The following is a 24,507-nucleotide window of genomic DNA, read 5'->3' on the forward strand; positions in this document are numbered from 1 at the left end:
CAACAGGTGCCAGCTCTGGTGGAATCAAAATATCAGCCAATCACGTGTGATAATGATCTACAGCATAGTCACAAATGAAAGCAACTCTAGAATTGGCTGATGGGACTTGAATGGCCTGGGATTGAAGTACGTATTACTGGCAGCAAGACCTCCAATCCTATCATCTCTTCAAACAATTCACAATAAAAACTACTAATTGTACTGTACTTATATATAGATATTTCCCATTTTAGTTCTCGCTTTCCTCTTCAAGGCCTAATCTGATGGGTTTATCTTCAAATTGAAGCAAAACGTTACAACAGGAATTTCAGCAGCTCAGTCAGAACTGTTGTGATGCCATCATTCCAGCCATCATTATATGGGAGTAATTGTGAGAGATAGTTCTATTTTAATAGTGTTACACAATGAGATTTTGAATCTATTTACAGTTTCTGTTTGCAATTTTCTTAAAATGGAAATCAGATTGCAAATTCTGGATAATGCCTCCATGGTACATTTTTAAAGCAATAAATTTCCATTGAGATCAAAATTTCTGGCTTAGCTAATGCTAGTGAAAAAGTGAAATACCATTTTTTAACTCATTGTGACTTTTTCACTGAAATTAGCAAAGACAGGAGTTTTGACTCCATTGTAACACAGGACTTGGCCAGCTCATTGAAGTCTCCCACCCAGAGTACATTGTGTGCCTTGGTATTTCCTCCAAGTGATGTTCAAGATGGAGGAGTACTGATTTATCAATTGAGTGGAGATTATTTTCTCTTGAATATGTTTTACTTTTGAAATTGTTTTCATAGTGTGATCCCACTCAGAATTTTGACACATGATCTATTTATATAAAGGTCTTGAAAGCATCCATCATACCCCAGGTGTCCCACTTCAGACTTTGCACTCCATGGGCTACAACCTCCACTTTGTGCGATATTTCTGTTGTGGGCAGTAAAAAAGGGTTTTCCGATTGCCGGCTTCTCGCCCATTCTCAAAGCATCTAGTCTCCATTTTTTAAAATGGGCGTTACCGCGAGCGATATGAAATGGGCGTTAGCGTTAAATTTTTTTGACCTTCTGCCGTAAAATGTCGCCATCCTTAGAAATGGCATGGCAATGCTCGATTCCCGCGATTCAGGAGGTCAAGGGTCATCATGACATGCGCAGAAGAGGAAACAGAGAGAGAGGGAGCTCAGAGGCACTGAAAGCATGTGTGGCTGTGGTGTGTGCTTGTTTGGCTGTTGAGCAAGGCATGAGGGAGATTCACCAGCAGCAAAAAGCCTACTGAGCACCAAGAATATAGTTGGCACCGAGTTTTTGTCCAACAAATAATATATAACATAGAAGGGATGGAGGAGGCCCTGGAATTGTTAGCCAGGAACACTGGTGACAGGAGGATCCCAGTGGTCCAGGAGTGCAGCACTGCTCCCCAAGGTGCCACACCTCCATTGCCAACCACACATGAGAGCCAGCAGCAACATCTTGCTTCTGGCTCGGAGCACGTTCTCACCTCGGGACCGTCCTCTCCCGTATCCGTCCAAGCAGCAGTTTGGCCATCACCCGCTCCCCCACCCAGTCAGGAGTCAGGAGGGGCTGGGGAAGGGGTAGAGGTGGGGAGGAGAAGTGGGGGGGGGGGGGGGGAAGGGTTGGTTTGTACAGAAATACTGATGATTTTGGACTAATGTTCAGTTTAAATGTTTTTTATTTAACAAAACCTTGCAGCGCGTTGGCTCAGATTGCTGCACCATTACACGCTGGTGATACCCTTCAAAGGGTATAATGACACTTGACTTCAATCAACTTAAACTTTAACTGTTATCAAGGTGATGCCCACCATTGATGTATCTATCACCTGCACACCCAGCAGTGTGTCAGCCTTGTAAATAACACCAACGTTCTTTCAGGCAAAGCGATCATTGATGAGCTCCTGATGTAAGGCTCTTACAGCTATCATGCCACCACGGGCCCTTTCATGTGGTCTACAGGGGGGTGGGGGCATGGCTTCAACGTCAGCATGATTGTCTAGGCCAATGTCAGTATCTGCCTCCTCGTCCTCCTCTTCCTCTCTCTGGTGAGGTGGACTGTCAAACTCATCAGGCAATTCTTGTCCCCTCCTGATAGCCAAGTTATGCAGCATAGAGCACACCACCATGAATTGAGCTACCTGCTCAGGGTAGTATTGGAGCTCGCTTCCTGAATGGTCCAGGCATCTAAAGCACTGCTTCAGCACTCCAATGGTTTTTTCCACGATATTGCAAGTTGATCTGTGGCTCTTATTGTATCGCCTCTCAGCTTCGGTGTGGGTGTCACGCAGAGGGGTCATCATCCAGGTGGCGAGGCCATATCCTTTGTCCAGCATCCAGCATTGACCCTGTGGCTGATTGTTAAACAAGTCAGATACAGTGCTCTCCCGCAGGATGTGAGCATCATGGATGCTGCTCGAAAATTGAGCATTCACTGCCAGTATAATTTGCTGCTGGTCGACAACCAGTTGGACATTCAGGGAATGGAATCCCTTGCCGTTCCTGAAAACCTCAGCATCCTGAAAAGGTGCCCGCATCGCAATGTGTGTACAGTCTATTGCTCACTGCACCTTGGGAAAGTTTGCAATTCTGGAGAATCCTAGAGCCCTCCCACTCTGTGCCTCCCTGGTCATACGGAAGCTGATCAAGTCCCTCCTGCATGTGTACAGGGCTTCAGTGACCTGTCTAATGCAGCGATGTATGACATGCTGAGAAAGTCTGCAAATCTCTCCATCCGTGGCCTGAAAAGAACCCAAGGCATAAAACGACAGTGCTGCAGTGACTTTGACCTCGACGGACAGTGCAGTACTGATGGTGCTGGCAGGCTGCAGATCTGCCCTTATGAGCTGGCATACCTCAGTGATAACCTTTTTGTGGAAGCGCAGTCACCAAAGGCAGGTGGTGTTGGGCAAGTCGAGGTAAGAATGCTTCTCCTTGTACTTGTGGGGGGTGTAATGTCTGGTCCTCCTCACCCATCTGTCACATCTTACATTGGGCACATAATGCACTGGAGCGTACCTTCGGCGATCTCGAGTCTGCTGCATGTAATTGGTCACCAAGAGAGGGTGAGAAAGGACAGGCCCATTCCAGTAGCTCTCTATTTTCCACCGATTCATCACAAACAAGGAATGTCCCGATGAAGACACCGATTCAATTCTAATCGATTTACAGTATGGTCAAGATGTTTGTATAGATTTTCACATCAACTCTAACAACCTGCAGAGTACATCCGAACTCCGCCGAGGTTGAAGCACAGCAGCCTTTTAAAGAACGCCACATGTGATCTAGAACATGGCGTCTATAACGCTGTGATTAATTCCGGTTAGTTCCACTTTTTCTGGCCGTTTTTTTGGGCGATCGATATTGTGGCGATATGTGTGTGAGGTGGTGAAATTGACGCTGGCCAATCTCATGGCCACTAGTTTTGGTAAGTATGCTCTTCACGACAACGAAAAGTGGGCAGATTATATTATTGAATCTCGGCGTTAAATCAGCGCGGAAATTAATGCTGGGTGAAATTATGGGCGTTGATTTTGCCCATTCTGATGATTCCGCCCAAAAAAAGTGGGTGGGCGGTAATATTTATTCCTGCCGTTAAGCACATGGTGAAAGTAACGCTCGCTGCTAAGTTTCCTAAAAATGCCCGACAGTTTCCATTTTGTCCCAAAATGGGCGATATGTGGGCGTTATACATAATTTCAACGATAAAATGGGCTTTAAGCATGCAAAAAAAGTGGAGGTTCTAGCCCCTAATAACACTTCAACAAAGCAATGTTCAACAGAGCGAAGTGACGGCGCTCTAGGCTGACCTCGAAGAAAGCTTCCCACAAAGTTTTAGCAAGACTTGTCGATTTCCCTTTTTCCGACATGACTTTCCATCTGCCGCCATCTAGAGGGAATCTGTGTCGTTGTGCAAGTGATGTCATCAAGTAGGCTGAGCAGTCAATAACATTGAAGAATTCTCACAGACAGCAAACCAGGAAGTAAAAAGCAGGTTTTATCTTTTCACTTTATAATCATTTTACAGAAGGCAAAATAAAGATTGGGACATACACATGGGATTCAGGTAGAAGCTGAAATATCATACATAAACTTTAAGAAATAAAATAAAAAAAATGTTTTATTACTTTAAAAAATCATGAAATTTTTATCATGGAATGGAAGGAATGATACTCCACACTTATAAAATTAGTATTTCAGGGCCGGTGAGGTTGTTCAGCTGTAATTATGACTTAGTACATCATTAGAAACTCAGTTACACCTTATTCAACAAGGCTTAACATTTTTAGTGAGAATAGTGCGTAAAAGATAACGTTGACATCAAATCCGTGATTTCTAATTTTTTCCATCTGCGAAGACTGCAACAGCGCACCTGTGTAGGAGTAGGGTAACACTGACAGCAACTTCTGTATTTCCGCATTTAAATGCACATGTGTGGATGCCAGAAGTTGCTGTCAGTTTTACACAGTAATGATGACGAACGCTGGCAGTTTTGCTGTCATTGCAACTGCAAATTCCGGGCCAATCATTAGTCCTTAACTGATCTCCAGATTTATTTAGAACACTCCCTCACAGGTAGCACCTGAACAGTGACCATACAAGGACAGGCCAGGTCATCAACAAAATCTTACAGCTGTGCTGTAGCACCCTGTAGACTAACGGCAAGCAACATCATTTGAGATCTGCTAATTTCAGGTAAAGTAATTTATTTCATAACTGTATTATCCTGAGAAACAGTGAACTAGTGTTATTGTAAGGTCAGGACAACATTAAAACTGCTTCCTCACACAATGCAAACATCTGCAGGACTAAGTGACTAATGCTTATGTAGTAACACAAATGACAAACTATCTCTGGAATGCTGCTACAATGCTCTTGCATGTTTTTAATTTGTAATTAAAATTGTAGTTGGCTTTCTCGATTGCTAAGCCCAAAACAAATGATGCCAATAATTTCCTCGGGGGGTGGGGGGGGGGAGGTTCTCCGCTCTGGCACTGTAACTTTAGTGGAAACTCCTTTTTACACGCATAAACGTTTCTGTCAAACATATTGCTGGAGTTACGATGGTGGAGAGGAGGCAGCTCTGAGGAAATTCTTGACATCCAAATAGGTCAGTCCCTAGTTGTTCTTATTGTCAGCACTATGTACAGTCACTGGACTCCGCTTATCTTGTCGTACTCCTCAGTTTTGAAGACTGTCTAAAGCGACAGGATCATTTTTAAGTTGATATTTGGCATTGATGTAAAGATAACAATGGTATTATGTTGTTTTTCATCTTAAAATGGAATATGTTGCATAAGTGGTGGAATCTGCTTGAACTATTGCCCTCATCATATTTTTCAACCTGTCTTGAGCAAAGCTGAAACTCCATACAAAACATAGTTATTGTTAAAGCATATATTCTCTGGCTTGAGAATGCAATTTTGAGACTCCTTCTAATGGGCTAGAACAATGGTATCAACAAAGATGTCCCATAGCATGGGAAGGGGGAATAAAGACACAAAATGCCGAAGATTCTTGCAAATAATTGTGAAAAAATTGCTAGACCAATATAATTTCCTGAATTGGTTTAAGCGCCAAGTTATGCCAAAATTTGTGCTGATGTTCCCATAGGCAAGTTACAGTGAAATTTTCTGAGAATACCAGTATCATACACTGGAATGTAAAAACCACATAAATCAAGTAGTAATCAGTATAAATTACACAACATATTAGTTCTTCAAATCCCTCTTTATGCAGGAAAACTAAAGTTTGAAGCCATAAATCCATTATTCATGCATATTAGGCTCAGAATGTAAAATGCAATATGGAAGTTTTAAATCTTTAATGCAAATCATTCTGATGCCAGAACAAATTAAATCTTACAGAAAATACATTTAGGTCTCAGTGAGGAGAATTTTTTTCAAACGCTGAAAAAAGTCATCGGAAAACACCAGAAATATGACCTTGGGTCCTACTGCACCTAACATTTTAGGCATAAATGTATAGTCCTTTGAGAACTGGTGTAAATTTATGTGAGTTGCACTAGGTCAATGAGCTGCAGAGGGTTCCGATGGAGATTTCACACAATTGGCATAAATGATCGAGAAAATTCGGGCGTAAGCCACTTATGCCCAAATTTCCTCATTCTTTTGCACCAAAAATTGACATGGAGTCATTGTTTTGGCATTAGGTTTCAGGAACTTCTGCACTGTTGTGTCTATGCTAGCTCTTCACTAGGATAATCCAAAACTATTCCCAAAGCAGAGAACTATAGAATCTTATAGCACAGAAGGCCATTAAACCTAGAGGTGGCAAATAAGAACTGGTATCACTGGTACCAATGTGCAAGTGGTGGTAGGACAATTTATTGGTCAGAATTGATTCAGGTGCTCTGTTGGATAACCATCTGGCAAGTACCAGAAAGTACAACTGATAGTGTCAAAAATAAAACTTTCTGTCCCAGTTCCTAAAGAAAATAAATCCCCTGCCCGCTGAACTAACATTACCCCTCAATAATTTCTAAATTCACTAGTTTTTTTCCCCCTTATAAAAGTGATTGTTTGGATGTAAAGTGTACCAGCAGTTTAAATTATAAGACTCGTGTGGAGCATAAATACCAGCCGACTAGTTGGGCCGAATAGCCTGTTTCTGTGCAGTATATTCAATGTAATTCCATGTCCCACTGTTCCTGAGTCAAGGTTTGAACATTTCATGAAGAGAACAGCCAACAGCTAAAGGTTGCTGAGTTGCTGAATTTCTTACATCCTTGAAAAGGAATTCTTTGCTGTCACTCAACAGTAACTTTAAGATATTTAGTACCTATTAATTTGAGGATGTGGCTAGTGTATTACCATGAGTAATGATTTCCATAGGGTTAATTTTGACTTTTGGTCAACTGACCGCCATCGAAGAGGTCCCATTGATTTTGAGGCCGTGGCCTCATTTAAATTGACAGGCGAGCTAGGGGGCGCCCAACAGACATCCAATGCAGCTCGGCGGATTGAGACCTCAAGATCGGGCGGCTGCCAGCAAGCTAAGTTGTGGGAGGAGGGGGAAGAGCCCGCAATGGTGGAGGGTGAAGGTCCCGGGCCTGCAGCAGCTCTGATTCTTTTTGTGGGCTCTTGAAGAATAGTCCTGCTCCTCCAGGGTCCAGAAAATTAATTTGACACTTTTAACCTGGCTGGGCCTCTTCAGTTCCATTGCCCGCAGGAAGAGAGTAGGTGAAAGGGCAGGGGTTACATCTCTTCCATTTGCATGGGAAGGTGTTGGGTGGGGGAGGGGAGCAGCTGTTGGGGTTGATGGAATCATCATCATCATAGGCAGTCCCTCAGAATCGAGGAAGACTTGCTTCCACTCTTAGCATGAGTTCTTAAGTGGCTGTACAGTCCAATACGAGAACCACAGTCCCTGTCACAGGTGGAACAGATAGTAGTGGACCAGGGTGTCGCAGAAAGAACAGTCCTTTGGATTGCTGCCAGGGAGGGGAAAATGGGCTTGGTGATGGCATGCCACAGAAAACCCGGGGGCAGGAATCAGTACAAAACCCGCCTCGGGCTGTATTTGTAATTTACTTTTTGTGTACATGGAGCACCATGATCTGTAAACACCTATGTAGTGCCATGTACAATGCAAGGTCTGTTGCGAAATGCATGTTGAAAAGGAAAAATGTAAATGTACCATCTCCCATTCCGTGTACTGTATAGTGACACATGTAATGTAATTTGTTTGAATGTACTACAATGTATCCCGTATTGGACCGAATTGCACTTGAACTGGAAAACAAGGAAATGTAACGAACGGAACTGCCGTCAGCACCCAAATAATAGTGTATGGGATTGCTGACCGCAGCTAAATGTATTGAAATGCCTTTGAATGTACTGTACAGATTTTTTTTATGAATAAAGTATATATTGAAATTAAAAAAATAGATGGCATGAATCTGGAGGTGGTGGAAATATTGCAAATTTAAACTGAATAAAATGAAGTAGGTTTCAGGTGGCTCGTTTTGCCATGTGAGGATGTTGCACAACAAAGTGCAGATGGAAAGACACACAACCAACATTGATGAGGATGAGCATCTGATGTCCAGTTGGAAAGGGACAGCAAAATTGATTTGTAAATAGGGACTTGTAAAAATACAAAAAGCAAAATGCTGGGAATCCGAAATAAAAACAAAAAATGCTGGAAATACTCAGGTCAGGCAGCATCTGTGGAGAGGGAAACAGAGTTACTGGTTCAGGTTGATGAGCTTTCATCAGAACTGGAAAAAGTTAAGAGATACAACAGATTTTAAGCAAGTGCAGAGGCAGGGAAAGGGACGGAAGAAAAGGACAAAAGGGAAGATCTGCAATAGAGTGGAAGGCAGGATAGATTAAACGACAAAAGATATGATTGTACAAAGCAAAAGAAAATGGTAATGGGACAAGTAAAGAAACAAAAAGATGAGTGTAGAAGAGGTGTAAATGGGAATGGCAGAATGATCCAACAGCTGGGGGGGGGGGTTATGGGCTGAAATTGTTGAACTCGATGTCGAGTCCGGAAGGCTGTAACGTGCCTAAATAGAAAGATGAGGTGTAAAAATAGCAGGCCCCCCGCCTGATGCTTTAAATAGCTGAAGGCCATTTTGTGACGGACCCAGGGATCTGTGATCAGAGCGGCCGGGGGTGGCGGCTCAGGGAGTTGCGAGTCCACTTGGGGCGACGGCTGGCTCGCTAACACCCTCCCTTCTTCTTCTCCTCCTCCTCCTCCTCTCCTGCTCAGGCGTTTTACTTCCATTTCCAATCCACTGAAAGCAACAAGGCCGCAGGCTTCGATCACACTTGACTTCCGGTTTGGCGAGACGGCGTCGTTTAAAATGTAAAAAGGAGCAGCCGATGGTGCATAACACACACATCTAAAAGTTTCAAACAATGTTAGCGGGATCTTTAAATCTGAAAAAAAAACCACAGAATTAGGAGCTTAGAAACGGCGCTTCCCACAATCCCCTGCGGGATTGATTTTTTTTTGGGGGGTTTGGCTTATTTTTTAAAAAGTCCTTCAACGGCAGCGACATTTCTCTCAAGCACACCGCGCGAAATAAAAACAAAACGTCGACGGATTTGAATTCATTGAAAGAAAACTGTCAAGAGAAGACAATGGGGGCGGTCGCGAGCGCGATCTCCCGTCAGGCGGCGCGGCGGCCGGTATAAATAGCCCCGCCCCGCCGGCCGCTGCGTCACAGTGAAGCCGGCTGCCGGACGCTGCGTGTTGAGGCGGCGGATCTTTCAGACCAGCGTCGCCGGCCCCCGCAGAGCCTTTCACCTGGTGTCCCGTGGAGGAACCTGAGGCCGGATGGTCAAGATCTCCCTCCAGCGCATTTTGAATAGTCACTGTTTTGCCAGAGAGAAAGAAGGAAACAAAATGCCGTCCATGACGTTTAGTAGTAATACTAGTACCGAAAGGTAGGGGGGAAAAAAAAATCGGCGGCCAATAAAACGCGGCAGGTTCTTTTCTTTTCGTTTCCCCCCCCCCCCCCTCTCTAAGTCTAGGGTAAATAGTCAGGCTTTGTGCTGAGGTTTTTCATACACTTTCTGGGTGCAATAAGGCCAAATACTTGGTTACACGAAGACCGCGGTTTTTAAAAAAAAAAATAATTTTCCGTCGACGAGTCCTCTTTCTGCTCCATTCGGCTGTGCAATGGAGTGTTGGTTTGTATCTGGTTTTATTTCTCTTCCTGCCCGCCCCCAAATAAAAAATAAATAAACGTTGAAATGACCCAGTAAAGGAAAATACACGCTGAAAGGTCCCAGTTAAAGGTTACTTGGTGGCGTCTTGATAAGTATTTTCTTCAATAATTTGGGTAAATTACCGTCCAAGATAATGGGGGCAAGATTCCGAGTCTAAAGTCTATAAAATGGCGACCGCTTTTTTTTTTGGGTTCACTAGAGAGCAGGACCGAGAGGTTTATTTTTTTTCTCTCTCTCTCTGGCCGGATGAATGCGAGGGCTGGGAAATCCCCGGAGGCGGTGTATGTGCCGAGCTGACGTGGTGCTGGAGCTCGGGAATGCAGGCAGCAGGAAGTACACACAACTCGGCGCCCGTCACTGCCTGCTCGCTGGCGGTAGGCGGAGTGGCCCTCGAGTCAGGCTCCAGCTGCTGCATATGCACCGGCTTCATTCCTCTGCATGAGGTTGGCACCATTTTTCATATTTGGGAGAGAATTTCTTTTAAATGGCATTTTTTTTTTATTTTGGAGGGAGAGGGGAAACTGAAGGATAGAAAAGGATTGACTAATGCCATTTTTATATTTTGTTTGAACTTTTTTTTTTATTGGGCTTCCTTCTTTTTTGGAAGGAGGGGGGAAATAAAGGGTAGAAAACTAATATCACTGAAGCATTGCTGGCTCTCCAAGAGTGTTAGTTAGTTCCAATTCCCTGTCCTTTCTCCCTACCCTGCATTTTTTTCCTTTTTGGAAGGCAGGATTGAATCTGCCTTCACTACCTTTTCTGGCTGTGCATTCCAGATCATAACCACTTGTATAAAAATACCTAGTTGAGAGGGATGTACAGGAAGTCATTTTAACTTTGGGTGTTGGTGTAAAATAGGTGGTACCAAATTGGCTACCCATTATACACCTGCCTGATTTTTAAATTGTTTCCCCATCCATTTACTTATAATAGAACAGAAAATTGGTCATGGTGTATAATGGGCATCCATTTGAACTTGCCTGTTTTACACTATGCTGAATAATGTCCCCCTGTGTTTTTGGTGCCCCCCCCCCTCCCCCCTTGTAGTGAGAAAACACAACACCTGTTGATAAAGTTACTCAAGGCAGAAAAAGAAAGTGGAAGGTTATGATTATGCCTAGTTTTATTTTGTTACTAGGTATAGCGGTGGCTGGTTTGAGCTCAGCCTCACCATGATACTGTATGGGGGCAAGTTGGTTAACAGGGTCCCTGTTGAAGTTCCAATTTTCTATCCATTTGAATCTAGATGATAAATCCAGTTTTGCATACTTTTTTCCAGTTCCAGGCTGTCCTCCAATTGCTGTCGTAACCCTGGTCCGGGGCCTCTGTGGTGTTCCTGATGTCCCTCACCCACTCTTGAAGATCCCAGGTGGGCGAGGGAATGGTCAAAGGGATCACAATCTTGCAGCTAACTTACTGTTTTCAGTGAGTATTAAGTTTTCAGGTTGATGCAACATTTGAACCTGAACTTGTTAATAAATTATTTGTGAAAGTAAAGGTGCTGGGATGGATCTTGTGGCATGTTCCTTGGTGAGTGCTGAAATTGTTTCTGTCCTGTGATCTTCTTTGATTTATCATACATAGAACAGTTAAAGAAGAATGGGGGAGTGGGCAGAAAGGTGGCAGATGCAGCTCACTGCAGAGAATAATAGTGGAGTGCTGCAAGAGGAAGGCTTCAGATTTGTGTAAACAGAAGGCTTTTTAAGTGAAAGTGGGATTCTGGATTTTATATATGGGGCATTGAATACAAAATTGAAGTTGAAATATTAGGCTAAATTTGGAGGGAAGTTATTTATGAAGAGCTCACAAATTGTGGCTTTTTTGCAAACTGATGGGCTGTGGTGGATCTAGAGATGTTTAAAATTATGAAGATTGAGACAAATGAATCGCCTCCACTAGTTAGCAAATCAGTAACAAGGAGATGTAACTCGAAGAATGAAAGTAGTGGGGAAACTATCACAACAACAACTTGTATTTATATAGTGCTTTTAACGTCGTGAAATGCCACAAGGTGCTTCACAGGAGCATCGAGAGAAAAAATTGACACTGAGCCACATAAGTAGAAATTAGCGCAGGTGACCAAAAGCTTGGTCAAAGAGGTATCACAGGCCATTGAATGCCTTACCACAATTTCTTTTCCGATATAGTATATATTATTTGAAGGGGAACTCTGTATTTTTTTAAACTCTAGGAAATGGGATTAGAGTAGGTAGCTTAAGCTAGGGAAGCTAGCATGTGGCACAGGTCAATTGTAATTTGTGAAAAGATATAAAATTTGGGAGCTGGTGGATGGTTACATTAACATGAAGACTGGGTTCCTGGACCGCAGGTTAATTAGATGACAACTGCAATCATGCTTGTATAAAAGCTGCTCTTGCACATTTGGCAATTGACTTGGATAGAATTTAATAGGATGCATTGTTTAGAAACACTCCGAATTGCATTATCAAATATTTGATTTCACTCCTTTCTCTTCTCTCCTCCCCCCCCCCCCCCCCCCCCCAGGATAATCGGCTGAGTGTAACAGAAGATTTGAGTGCAAACAGCAGGACTAAAATTCTCCACTTCCAGTCCAAGCTTACTGATGCAAGAATTGTTCACTGGAGAGCAGTACTGAACAACAACAATCTGTATATTGAACTCCCAGGTGGGGCTTTGCCTGAGGGAAGCAAAGAAAGGTATGTGGTGGAGCATGTGATTAGTACATCAGATCATTCGTGCATAAAGTTTTATTTTATTTCTGTAGGGTCACATTTTTTTTAAACAGTTAAACAGTGGAAGGTGAACAATGAGGCTCTGAATGGAGATTTCCATTATAACCTCTTTCCATAATAATAGGGCTGTAGTGATCATTCCTTGAAGCTGAATTGATCAACTAATGTGTTAAGTTAGCCTCTATGTATTGGCTTGGTCGGAGACTTCAATGAGACTTTCTGTTGACTAAAATGCTAGTTTCACTGAATTGAAGCCTTGACCTATTCAAGACCAATGGATGCTTTGCAAGCCAGATTGTACTGTCATTGCCTGCGTCTGCACACATTCTGAGGCTGAACTCCAGGATGATATAGTCAATGTATTCACTGAGGCATATGAAAGCATGGGCCTTACACTTAATATCTAAGACAAAGGTCCTCCACCAACCTGTCCCCGCCGCGCAGCACTGCCCTCCAATCATCAAGATTCACGGCGCAGCCCTCGACAATGTAGATCGTTTCCCATATCTCGGGAGCCTCATCAATAAAGGCAGACATTGATACTGAGATTTAACATTGCCTCCATTGCAGCCTTCGGCAGTCTGAGGAAAAGTGTTTGTTTGAAGACCTGGCCCTCAAATCTACCACCAAGCTCATGGTCTACAGGGCTGTAGTAATACCTGGCCTCCTGTATGGATCAGAGGCATTGACGATGTATAGAAGGCACCTCAAATTGCTGGAGATATATCACCAACAATGTCTCCCAAGATCCTGCAAATCCCCTGGGAGGACAGGTGCACCAACATCAGTGTCCTTGTCCAGGCTAACATCCCCAGTATTGAAGCACTCACCACACTCTGATCAGCTTCACTGGGCAGGCCACATAGTTCGCATGCCAGATACGAGACTCCGTAAGCAAATGCTTTATGCGGAGCTCCTTCATGGTAAACGAGTCAAAGGTGGGCAGTGGAAGCGTTATAAGGACACCCTCAAAACCTCCCTGGTAAAGTGCGACATCACCATTGACACCTGGGAGACCCTGGCCGAAGACCACCCAAGGTGGAGAAAGTGTATACAGGAGGGAGTTGAATTTTTCGAGTCTCAATGCAAAGTGCATCAAGAGGACAAACTCCGACAGCGGAAGGAGCGTGTGGCAAACCAGCCCCACCCTTCCCTTCCCTCGATGAATGTCTATCCTACCTGTGATGGGGTCTGTGGCTCTCTTATTGGACTGTTAAGCTTTGGGAGTGGAAGCAAGTCTTCCTCGATTCCGAGGGATTGCCTATGATGTACTGTCATTAGCACCTTTTTGTTAGCCAGTTTGTGCATTATTGAAGAATAAATCCAGTATTGAACTCTAACATTCTAATCCACTTTTTCAGTTTTACCATCCTGCTTGAATTTGCAGAGGAACATCTTAAAGCTGAACATGTCTTCATTTGCTTCCACAAGAACAGGGATGATCGAGGTGAGTGTTTGGTACTATTAATGTCGTGTTGGCCCTTGTCAAGTGTTATAACCAACAGAAGCAGGTAACTAAAAAAGGGAGGGAGAACAACCAGTTGAAGTGGTGCACATTGGTACCAACGACATAGGTTTAAAAAAAGGGATGAGGTCCTACGAGACGAATTTAAGGAGCTAGGAGCTAAATTTAAAAAGTAGGACCTCAAAAGTAGTAATCTCTGGATTGCTACCAGTGCCAAGTGCTAGTCAGAGTAGGAATTGCAGGATAGCGCAGATGAATACGTGGCTTGAGCAGTGGTGCAGCAGGGAGGGATTCAAATTCCTGGGGCATTGGAACCGGTTCTGGGGGAAGTGGGACCAGTACAAACCGGACGTTCTGCACCTGGGCAGGACCGGAACCAATGTCCTAGGGGGAGTGTTTGCTAGTGCTGTTGGGGAGGAGTTAAACTAATATGGCAGGGGGATGGGAACCACTGCAGGGAGACAGAGAGAAACAAAAAGGAGACAAAAGCAAAAGACAGAAAGGAGATGAGGAAAAGTGGAGGGCAGAGAAACACAAGGCAAAGAACAAAAAGGGCCACTACAGCAAAATTCTAAAAGGACAAAGGGTGTTAAAAAAACAAGCCTAAAGGCATTGTCTTAATGCAAGGAGTACCCGTAATAAGGTTGCTGCAAATAGATGTTAACAAATATGATTTGATTGGGATTACAGAGATGTGGCTCCAGGATGATCAGGGCTGGGATCAACATCCAGGGGTATTCAACATTCAGGAAGGATAGAATAAAAGGAAAAGAAGGTGGGGTAGCATTGCTGGTTAAAGAGGCGATTAATGCAATAGTTAGGAAGGACATTAGCTTGGATGATGTGGAATCTATATGGGTAGAGCTGCAGAACACTAAAGGGCAAAAAACGTTAGTGAGAGTTGTGTACAGACCTCCAAACAGTAGTGATGTTAGGGAGGGCATCAAACAGGAAATTAGGGGTGCATGCATAAAGATGCAGCAGTTATAATGGGTGACTTTAATATGCACATAGATTGGGCTAACCAAACTGGAAGCAATACGGTGGAGGAGGATTTCCTGGAGTGCATAAGGAATGGTTTTCTAGACCAATATGTCGAGGAACCAACTAGAGGGGAGGCCATCTTAGACTGGGTGTTGTGTAATTAGCAATCGTGTGCGAGGCCCCTTGGAAGAGTGACCATGATATGGTGGAATTCTGCATTAGGATGGAGAATGAAAGTTAATTCAGAGACCATGGTCCAGAACTTAAAGAAGGGTAACTTTGAAGGTATGAGGTGTGAATTGGCTAGGATAGATTGGCAAATGATACTTAAGGGGTTGACTGGATGGGCAATGGCAGACATTTAGAGACCGCATGGATGAACTACAACAATTGTACATTCCTGTCTGGCGTAAAAATAAAAAAGGGAAGGTGGCTCAACCGTGACTATCAAGGGAAATCGGGGATAGTATTAAAGCCAAGGAAGTGGCATACAAATTGGCTAGAAATAGCAGCGAACCTGGGGACTGGGAGAAATTTAGAACTCAGCAGAGGAGGACAAAGGGTTTGATTTGGGCAGGGAAAATGGAGTACGAGAAGAAGCTTGCAGGGAACATTAAGACGGATTGCAAAAGTTTCTATAGATATGTAAAGAGAAAAAGGTTAGTAAAGACAAACGTAGGTCCCCTGCAGTCAGAATCCGGGGAAGTCATAATGGGGAACAAAGAAATGGCAGACCAATTGAACAAGTACTTTGGTTCGGTATTCACTAAGGAGGACACAAACAACCTGGATATAAAAGGGGTCAGAAGGTCTAGTAAGGAGGAGGAACTGAGGGAAATCCTTATTATTCGTGAAATTGATGGGATTGAAGGCCGATAAATCCCCAGGGCCTGATGGACTGCATCCCAGAGTACTTAAGGAGGTGGCCTTGGAAATAGCGGATGCATTGACCATCATTTTCCAACATTCCATTGACTCTGGATCATTTCCTATCGAGTGGAGGGTAGCCAATGTCACCCCACTTTTTTTTTAAAAAAAAAAAGAGAAAACAGGGAATTATAGACCGGTCAGCCTGACCTCAGTAGTGGGTAAAATGATGGAATCAATTATTAAGGATGTCATAGCAGCGCATTTGGAAAGAGGTGACTTGATAGGTCCAAGTCAGCATGGATTTGTGAAAGGGAAATCATGCTTAACAAATCTTCTGGAATTTTTTGAGGATGTTTCCAGTAGAGTGGACAAGGGAGAACCAGTTGATATGGTGTATTTGGACTTTCAGAAGGCTTTTGACAAGGTCCCACACGAGATTAATGTGCAAAGTTAAAGCACATGGGATTGGGGGTAGTGTGCTGACATGGATTGAGCACTGGTTGTCAGACAGGAAGCAGAGTAGGAGTAAATGGGTACTTTTCAGAATGGCAGGCAGTGTCTAGTGGGGTACTGCAAGGTTCTGTGCTGGGGCCCCAGCTGTTTACATTGTACATTAATGATTTAGACGAGGGGATTAAATGTAGTATCTCCAAATTTGCGGATGACACTAAGATGGGTGGCAGTGTGAGCTGCGAGGAGGATGCTGAGGCTGCAGAGTGATTTGGATAGGTTAGGTGAGTGGGCAAATGCATGGCAGATGAAGTATAATGTGGATAAATGTGAGGTTATCCACTTTGGTGGTAAAAAGAGAGACAGACTATTATCTGAATGGTGACAGATTAGGAAAAGGGGAGGTGCAACGAGACCTAGGTGTCATGGTACATCAGTAATTGAAGGTTGGTATGCAGGTACAGCAGGCGGTTAAGAAAGCAAATGGCATGTTGGCCTTCATAGCGAGGGGATTTGAGTACGGGGCAGGGGGGTGTTGCTACAGTTGTACAGGGCCTTGGTGAGGCCACACCTGGAGTATTGTGAAGTTTTAGTCTCCTAACTTGAGGAAGGACATTCTTGCTATTGAGGGAGTGCAGCGAAGGTTCACCAGACTGATTCCTGGGATGGTGGGACTGACCTATCAAAGACTGGATCAACTGGGCTTGTATTCACTGGAATTCAGAAGAATGAGAGGGGACCTCATAGAAACGTTTAAAATTATGATGGGTTCAGACAGGTTAGATGCAGGAAGAATGTTCCCAATGTTGGAGAAGTCCAGAACCAGGGGTCACAGTCTAAGGATAAGGGGTAAGCCATTTAGGACCGAGATGAGGAGAAACCTCTTCACCCAGAGTGTGGTGAACCTGTGGAATTCTCTACCACAGAAAGTTGTTGAGGCCAATTCACTAAATATATTCAAAAAGAAGTTAGATGAAGTCCTTACTACTAGGGGGATCAAGGGGTATGGTGAGAAAGCAGAATGGGGTACTGAAGTTGCATGTTCAGCCATGAACTCATTGAATGGCAGTGCAGGCTAGAAGGGCCGAATGGCCTACTCCTGCACCTATTTTCTATGGTTCTATGTTTCTTTGCAATTATACTTGCCAAATCTTCTTTGACTTTGGTTGCTACACTAAAAGTTTAATAGGAACCTGCATTTAATCATTCTGAAGTACACGTGACCATAGTGTGACTGCAGTTAATATCTGCTGCACAAGTGCATTGGTGGTCTATACAAAGCAGCCCATCTCCTTCAGGAATAGTGTGAATCACTGCAACTGTTGCAGCTTTTACCATGGAAAGGTAAGGGTGGCAGTTAGGGATGTATCTAAGCAAACTATAGTCCTTAGTAGGTCTGAACAAAATGTTCCCTTCAGCCAAATATTTCAGTGGCCTAAAGATGCATGCTGGTTGCTGAACTCAAACTGGTTAAAATTCAATCTTTATGATGCTGTAAAATCAAGTGCATTCCTGGGGGCTTGGTGACATTTCTGGATTGTACTAGACTTGAAACCGATTTGGAAATTTGAACTTGTTTTTGATCTTTAAGCTTCTTGCCTTCATACAAAAGCAAAATACTGCAAATGCTGGAATCTGGAACAAACAGAAAATGCTGGAAATCTAAGCAGGTCAGGCAGCATCTGTGGAGAGGGAAGCAGAGTTGACGTTTCGGGTCGATGACCCTTCGTCGCTTTCGTGTAACCAAATACTACTTAACTGATTAAATCCAGCTTATTGGACCAAGGGAAAGCTTCATTTCAGCTGCTAAACTTAAGAATTGAATGCTGCATGATCCACACACTGGTTGGTTGTTTATAAAGTGTACATGGTTCCAAAGGGACACTCTGCAAAACATAACACTGTACTTGCTATGGTGAGCCAAAGCAATGTGGGATATCCTTCTCTCTGGGTCTGGATCTTCTCCAGTCTTGCAGCACTTTTCCCCATAGTCAAGTCTGGCTATGACCCAAGTTATACTTGTGTTGCTACCAAGTGGAAAGTTATTTTATGGCAATACAAGTGCTTCCATGAGTCTTGCAGTAGTTTGGCAAATGTTTCAGTGCTTACCAAGTTTAAAATTTAAACTAGTGGCTTTTCCTGTGGCATTGCTCACTTAGTGTAGAAATACGGATCTGTTTGACAGTGAAATGTATTTGCTTGAATGGCTAATGATCTCTAGTCTAACCAGTTGAATAAATTCTGCAATGCTAAATCTCTAAGCTGGATACATTTTTGCATGTTCAGTGCATAGGGTGCTAATTAGAATTTGACTTAAAAGTGAGTTCAAAATAGGATGTTTCATTAGATCTTGGCCTGGAGTTTGCAGTTGTAATAACGGCAAAACTTCTGGCGTTCGCACGTGCAGTTAATAAACATGGAAGTTGCAGCTAGTGATGCCCTGCTCATCCACAGAATGTACTTTTGCAGTCAGCACAGAATTTGATATAATGTGAACTTTTAACTTTTTATGCACTTTTTTTGCTGTTTTAAAAAAAAATTGAGAAAAATTATGTTTAATGAGATCCACCTGACAAGTCATAACTGCTGAACAATCTCACTGGCCCTGGTAAAATAATTTTAGAACTAGTGTCATGCCCTTCATTCCATAGATTAAAAACATTTTTTAAAGTATATTTCAGCTTCTACCTGAATCCCATGTGTATGTTCTAATCTTTATTTCGCTCTCTGTAAAATGATTAAAATGTGCTTTTTACTTCCTGGTTTGCTGTCTGAATTCTTCAATTGCATTGCCAGAGATCCACTATAGATGGTGCCAGCATGAAATTGATGTAATGGGAGAAATCTGCACCACACAGCCTGCTAAATCTTTGGGCAGCTTTCTTCGAAGTCAGCAGCAAGCGCTGCCCCTTCACTGCTGACCACAAAATTGGACCAATGTGAATTCTATGCTTTTGCTGTCTGCTTTGGAACTATATTTTGAAACTCTTCTAACCCCCAAAATAATCATATGGCAAACTTTCCATTGGATGCAACAATCTGAAAGGGTGGGTCAGTTGTGGCAATATCCATCGACCATTTAAGCACTGCAACCATCATTTAAAAAAAAAATGTAGTTGTATAGATGTCAGCACTCATTGTCCTAAATGGTGTGTGTTGATTGGTTAGATTTTTGACTTGAACAGTCAGACCAGCAAATGAAATTAGTTCTACACTAATGCGAAGTTGAGTATGTTGTGCTGGAACCATTGGTGCTCTGGTGTGACTGCACCTTGAGTGTTGTGCCTGATTTTAGTCACCCCAAGACGAGGTAGACATTCAAACACCGCAACGGAGGTGTGAGGCTGAAGATTAAATCCCGAGGATACCTTTGGCTCTTTGACTTTCAAAGGGATTAACTGAGCTGGGACATTGGATATAGTCTGTTTTGAGAGAAATATTTGGGGAATAAGATATAACAGAATGGCAATGGCCAGATTTAGGGCCTTTGTTCCAAGTTTTTTGTGCAGTTTATATGCAAGTTTCCGAACCAATTTGCTTCCTTTCCCTAAATTGCACTTGGCTTGAGTGGAATTGAGACACTTCCTAGATTTTCTCTTCACAAAGGGAATAGACCCAACAGAGCTATGACTGCATGAAGACCCATGGAATATTTTGTGCTCCGTGCTAACTTAGTTCAACAATTTTTGTCTCATTTTAAACATTTAAATTTCATATTGGCTATATGGTTAACTAGTAAACTGTAAAATAGATGATTTTGTTTTCTGCAACTTTTTAAAAACTTTTCAAGTTGGCAGCTTTTGCTTCATGTTTTTTAACAAGACAACCCCCCTCTTTCCCCCCCCCCCCCCCCCCCCCAAACCATGCAAAAGTTAGGTGGAGAAATGGCTATTTGCATGAAAATGTTAACAATATTTTTAAAATTTCAGCTTCACTGCTTCGTGCATTTAGCTTTCTTGGCTTTGAGATTGTGAAACCTGGACATCCCCTCGTCCCAAAAAGACCAGACGCTTTCTTCATGGTGTATACATTTGAAAGAGACTCATCTGATGAAGAATAAACGTGTGCTTTTATCTTGCGCTTTGATGTTTTGGGGTTTTTTGTTTTGTTTCGTCTCCTCTGTGAAGGTATATTGGTGAAATTCTGTCTTATCTGGCATTACAGCCTTGGGAGCATCTTCAGGTTCAGTGGTTGGTTGGATAATTTCACTTGTACTGTATCTCAAAATATTTGCATGTTATGATTATAGCAAATAAATTGCTTGCCATGAAATAACGCATACTCTTTTTTTAGTTTTAAAGTTGACATGTTGCATTAATCTTAAATAAAATTTATTTTTACTGTTGGAGTGCTTATCTTGGACTGAATACAAATTTGTTGATCTGTCATTGCCTCAGGCCACAGATATGGAAATCATTGAAGTAAAATAAAGAGCAATTTAAATGTGGGGGTCTTCACTTGTTAACGGGTTATTACAGAAGAGCATTCTCAATTTTTTTTTTAAGCACTAGGACTTCAATATTTCAATGGAGAATAGATGTCTTCTCCACACCAGCTGACCTTGCAGCTTTTTCTATTAACTTATTAAAATCTACGCTGGAGAGTTTGACTTCCTCTTCCTCCTTTCTGATTTGTATATCTTGGCCATGTTCTTTACCACATGATCTATTTAAGGCTTTTGAGTTCAGATTTTCCTGCTGTTCTGGTAAACCTAAGCTTGGCCTCTCATTAGCAAGTGTCAAATGCTTGCATTTTTTAATTTGGACTTTTTGTAGGTCTAGGAGAACTCGGGTGTCATGATCCAAGATAATTTTGATTAGCGAATGTGATTCTTTCAGACATATAATTTTGGGTTGTTTGAACTTTGTACATCCAAGCCATGGTGAGTTTTCAGATATTAGTTGGACTGTGTTTTGTTAATTTTTTTTTTTAATATGGGGTGTTTACTGGCTTTAATCCTGTTTCGAAGTAGAAAAGCAATAGCTGATCCTAAAAAAATCCGTCCTGTTTTACCAGCATAAGGCAGTGTTCCAGCTCACTAAATGAGGTCCACTCCCAGGCTAAGTCTTGTGCTGATGGACTTGCATACATTGCTCCTGAAACCATTGTTTTATTTAGACTGGAAGTTCAACAGTTGTCACTTGGCATGTTTGACTGGCCATTTATAAACACATGATTCTGTTGGAACTTTGGTATGTTTGTGTAAATTTGATTCTAGGATGATCTAGGCCCTAATGTGCCAGTTCTGTATTTAATACTGATGCAAATCCAGCTTCATTAATGGGATATTATTACAGTTCCTCCTGCTTTTCATAGTAATCTACTCATCAATTACTTTTGCATGAAAGTTTAACAACTTGCATTTATACAGAGCCTTTAACATTGTAAAATGCCCCCCAAGGTGCTTCATGGGAGCTGAGGACATTCTGACTCATTCCAGACTTCAATTTACTTCCCTGGGTTCTATTCAACCTGTTGCATTGGCTGTAGAGCAAAGAGGCTGGCATCATCCTTGTGAAACTGTTGGACATTGTCCATGTCCTTTTTTTTTTTATATAAGGTGCTCAAAATTATAACAACTCAATTATGAAGCCCCAAATGCTATTGGTCATTTTATCACTTGTCTACCTATTCTTGCACGTTAAAGGATCATATATTTTATTTCCCGTTTACTGAACACCCACCCTTCAATGTCCTAGAGTTTATACTTTATTGCGTGGGTTTCTAAGTTTTTAAACCCAGATTCTAGTGGAATCGTCTGTGGTGTATATACTAGTTTCAATCTGAGTAACATACATTAGCCATAATCCTTTTACAAAAGCAAAATATTGCGGATGCTGGAATCTGAAATAACAGTGTCAGGCAGCATCTTTGGAGAGAGAAACCGTTAACATTTCACGTCGTCGACCCTTCGTCGGAACCTTTGTTTCCTGTCACGATTCCTAATATCTTTTATTTGAATTTTTGTATGAGGTATTATGAATCATCAAACACCTGGAAAAAAAACACTTCATTTCTTTAATCAGACACTTCAAAAAGGTATGAAATTTGTCAAAACACAATTTGGCTTTGACATCTGGTTGCTGTCCCCTAATCTGATCTCAAATTATGGATTCTAAACTTGCCTGTTACTGAAGTTGGACTAATTGGTCTATAGTCACTTGTTTTATACTTCCTTGAATAGTGGCTATCCTCCAGTCATCTGGCATATTTAAGGAGTTAAAAATGGTGGTCGGCCTTTGATCTTTGGCCTCCAACAGTTATCAGTCCATTGGAATACACCTATGAGTTATTTTAAGAGGTAATGTTTCTACTCTTGTCTCTAAACCATCAATCCGCATCCTCTAATACACCTACCTATATTCTCACTTCCAAAACACACCTGGCAGAATATCTCTACCATCCTTCATCCTTGCTTCATTCCAAGTGGTTCTTGCTCTTTCTCTCCCTCCTCTCTCTCTTTCCCCTTCCCCCCCCCCTCCCCCCAAAATTTATTCTTTAACTTTTAATATGCTTATTAAAAACCCTAATGTTCTCAGCTAGTCTTTGTCAGTAACAGTACACGCAGACAATACCAACCAGAACAGCTAAAGAGCCACAGTTTTCCAGTATCACACAACAGCAGGTAGTAATTTAGAGCATAGAGTCCAATCGAAGCATTTGTTGTGACTGGTGTGATATACCTCCTTGAATTCAACCTTATGACACACAACGTTGTCCAGCTGAGTGGGACTTCTCTTACTTCGTTCCATTCTTGCTTATCCAGTCGCAGCCATCTGCCACAGTTTTCACTTGATTTCTCAATGTCCCTTTGCAACACTTCTGCTCCCATTTACATTATTTACTGTGCCACCTAATTTGGTGTCAAGTAGTAGCACTATGTTGAACTTCTTTCAAAAACGTTGGGGTAGAGCTGGGTGTCAGTATGCATATGTCAGCAATACACATCCAATTGATAATGAAATTCAATGTGAGGTGCTGTCTTTCGGATGAGGCGTTAAACTGTGGCCCTGTCCGCTCTTTCAGGTGGATGTAATAGATTGCATGGCACAATTTTGAAGAAGAGGGAGTTATCCCCGGTGTCCTGGCTAATAGTTTTTCCTCAATCATAATCACTATAAACAGATTATCTGGTCCTTATTGCATTTCCTACATTACAATAGTGACCACTTTGAAAATCGCTCTGGGATTTCCGGTGATTGTGAAAGATGCTATATAAATGCAAGTCAGTCTTACAATGGTAGAAGAGAACAGCTTACTGCACTAATATGCAGAAATCAAGCGCAGGCAGCAGAACGAGCATGCGGCAAACCAGTTCCACCCACCCCTTCCCTCAACGACTATCTGTACTATCTGTTCTATCTATGACAAGAGACTGGTTCTCGTATTGGACTGTACAGCCACCTAAGAGCTCATGTTAAGAGTGAAAACAAGTCTTCCTCGATTCTGAGGGACTGTCTATGATGATGAATGTGATTTAACTCCCTTTCTCACAGCAGGCATCCTTTGGCTCTGAGTGAGAATGCCAGATTACTGATGAAACAGGGCTACATTATGTTGTAGGCCCACTGGGAACTGGGTTGAACCTGCTTCAAACTCATTTCACATTGCATGTTTACAACCAGCAGTCACTGGGGTCTTTGATTCCATCAGTCTCAACTAGATTTGAACTCAGATATCAAAGCTGAAAGTACTGACTGCAGGAGCCAGCATACCTAAGACACCATACTTAAAGGGTCAGGAGTGGGTAAGCTGATGGATAAAATGCCCCCTGACAGCTTTTCCCTGGAATAGAGAGAAATCAAATATAAAAACGACTGATCATGGCCTACATAACGAGCTAAATAATTGTACTATATAATATATCCAAAGAACTGTATAATGCTACTGTACCTTGTCAACATTTGGAACATCTAGACAGTAACATGGAAGTTTATGGTAGGCTTTTGCTAAATTACAAGGTAAATAACTTCAGTTAGCAGAGAACCACATCAATCAAACGTCCAACTCAGTAACTTCTCGCAGCAACACTGAATCTCTACTGATGTTAATTAGAACCCCTCACACCATCGGACTTGGAACTGCCAACACCCTGGATTACTGACTATCTTCAGTGATGCTCATCCAATTTTGTAACACAACTGTACCAATTAAATAATCACAAATATTTAATATTTAACATAAAGGGATGGGGGAACCAAAGGAGTTTGAAGTTATGCAAATTCTCCATAAGGATTTGATTTATAACAGGGTTTTGACATTGATAATCCTTTCTTCATTCCCACTTTGGAGTTAGGTTTTATTTTCCCA

General features: G+C 42.3%; 1 protein-coding gene across 1 annotated transcript; it reads left to right on the forward strand.

Annotated features, from left to right (window-relative positions):
* Nucleotides 1-9,196: 9,196 nt before the first annotated feature.
* oaz1a (ornithine decarboxylase antizyme 1a) lies at nt 9,197-20,542 on the forward strand. Its single transcript, XM_070859788.1, is given in 6 exon segments — nt 9,197-9,429; nt 10,994-11,051; nt 11,053-11,139; nt 12,220-12,392; nt 13,790-13,875; nt 20,127-20,542. Coding segments are annotated over 6 exon segments (645 nt in total). The 5' UTR covers nt 9,197-9,319; the 3' UTR covers nt 20,258-20,542.
* Nucleotides 20,543-24,507: the final 3,965 nt, after the last annotated feature.

The sequence above is a fragment of the Pristiophorus japonicus genome, chromosome 18 (genome assembly GCF_044704955.1).
Source record: "Pristiophorus japonicus isolate sPriJap1 chromosome 18, sPriJap1.hap1, whole genome shotgun sequence".
In the NCBI taxonomy this organism is placed as follows: domain Eukaryota; kingdom Metazoa; phylum Chordata; class Chondrichthyes; family Pristiophoridae; genus Pristiophorus; species Pristiophorus japonicus.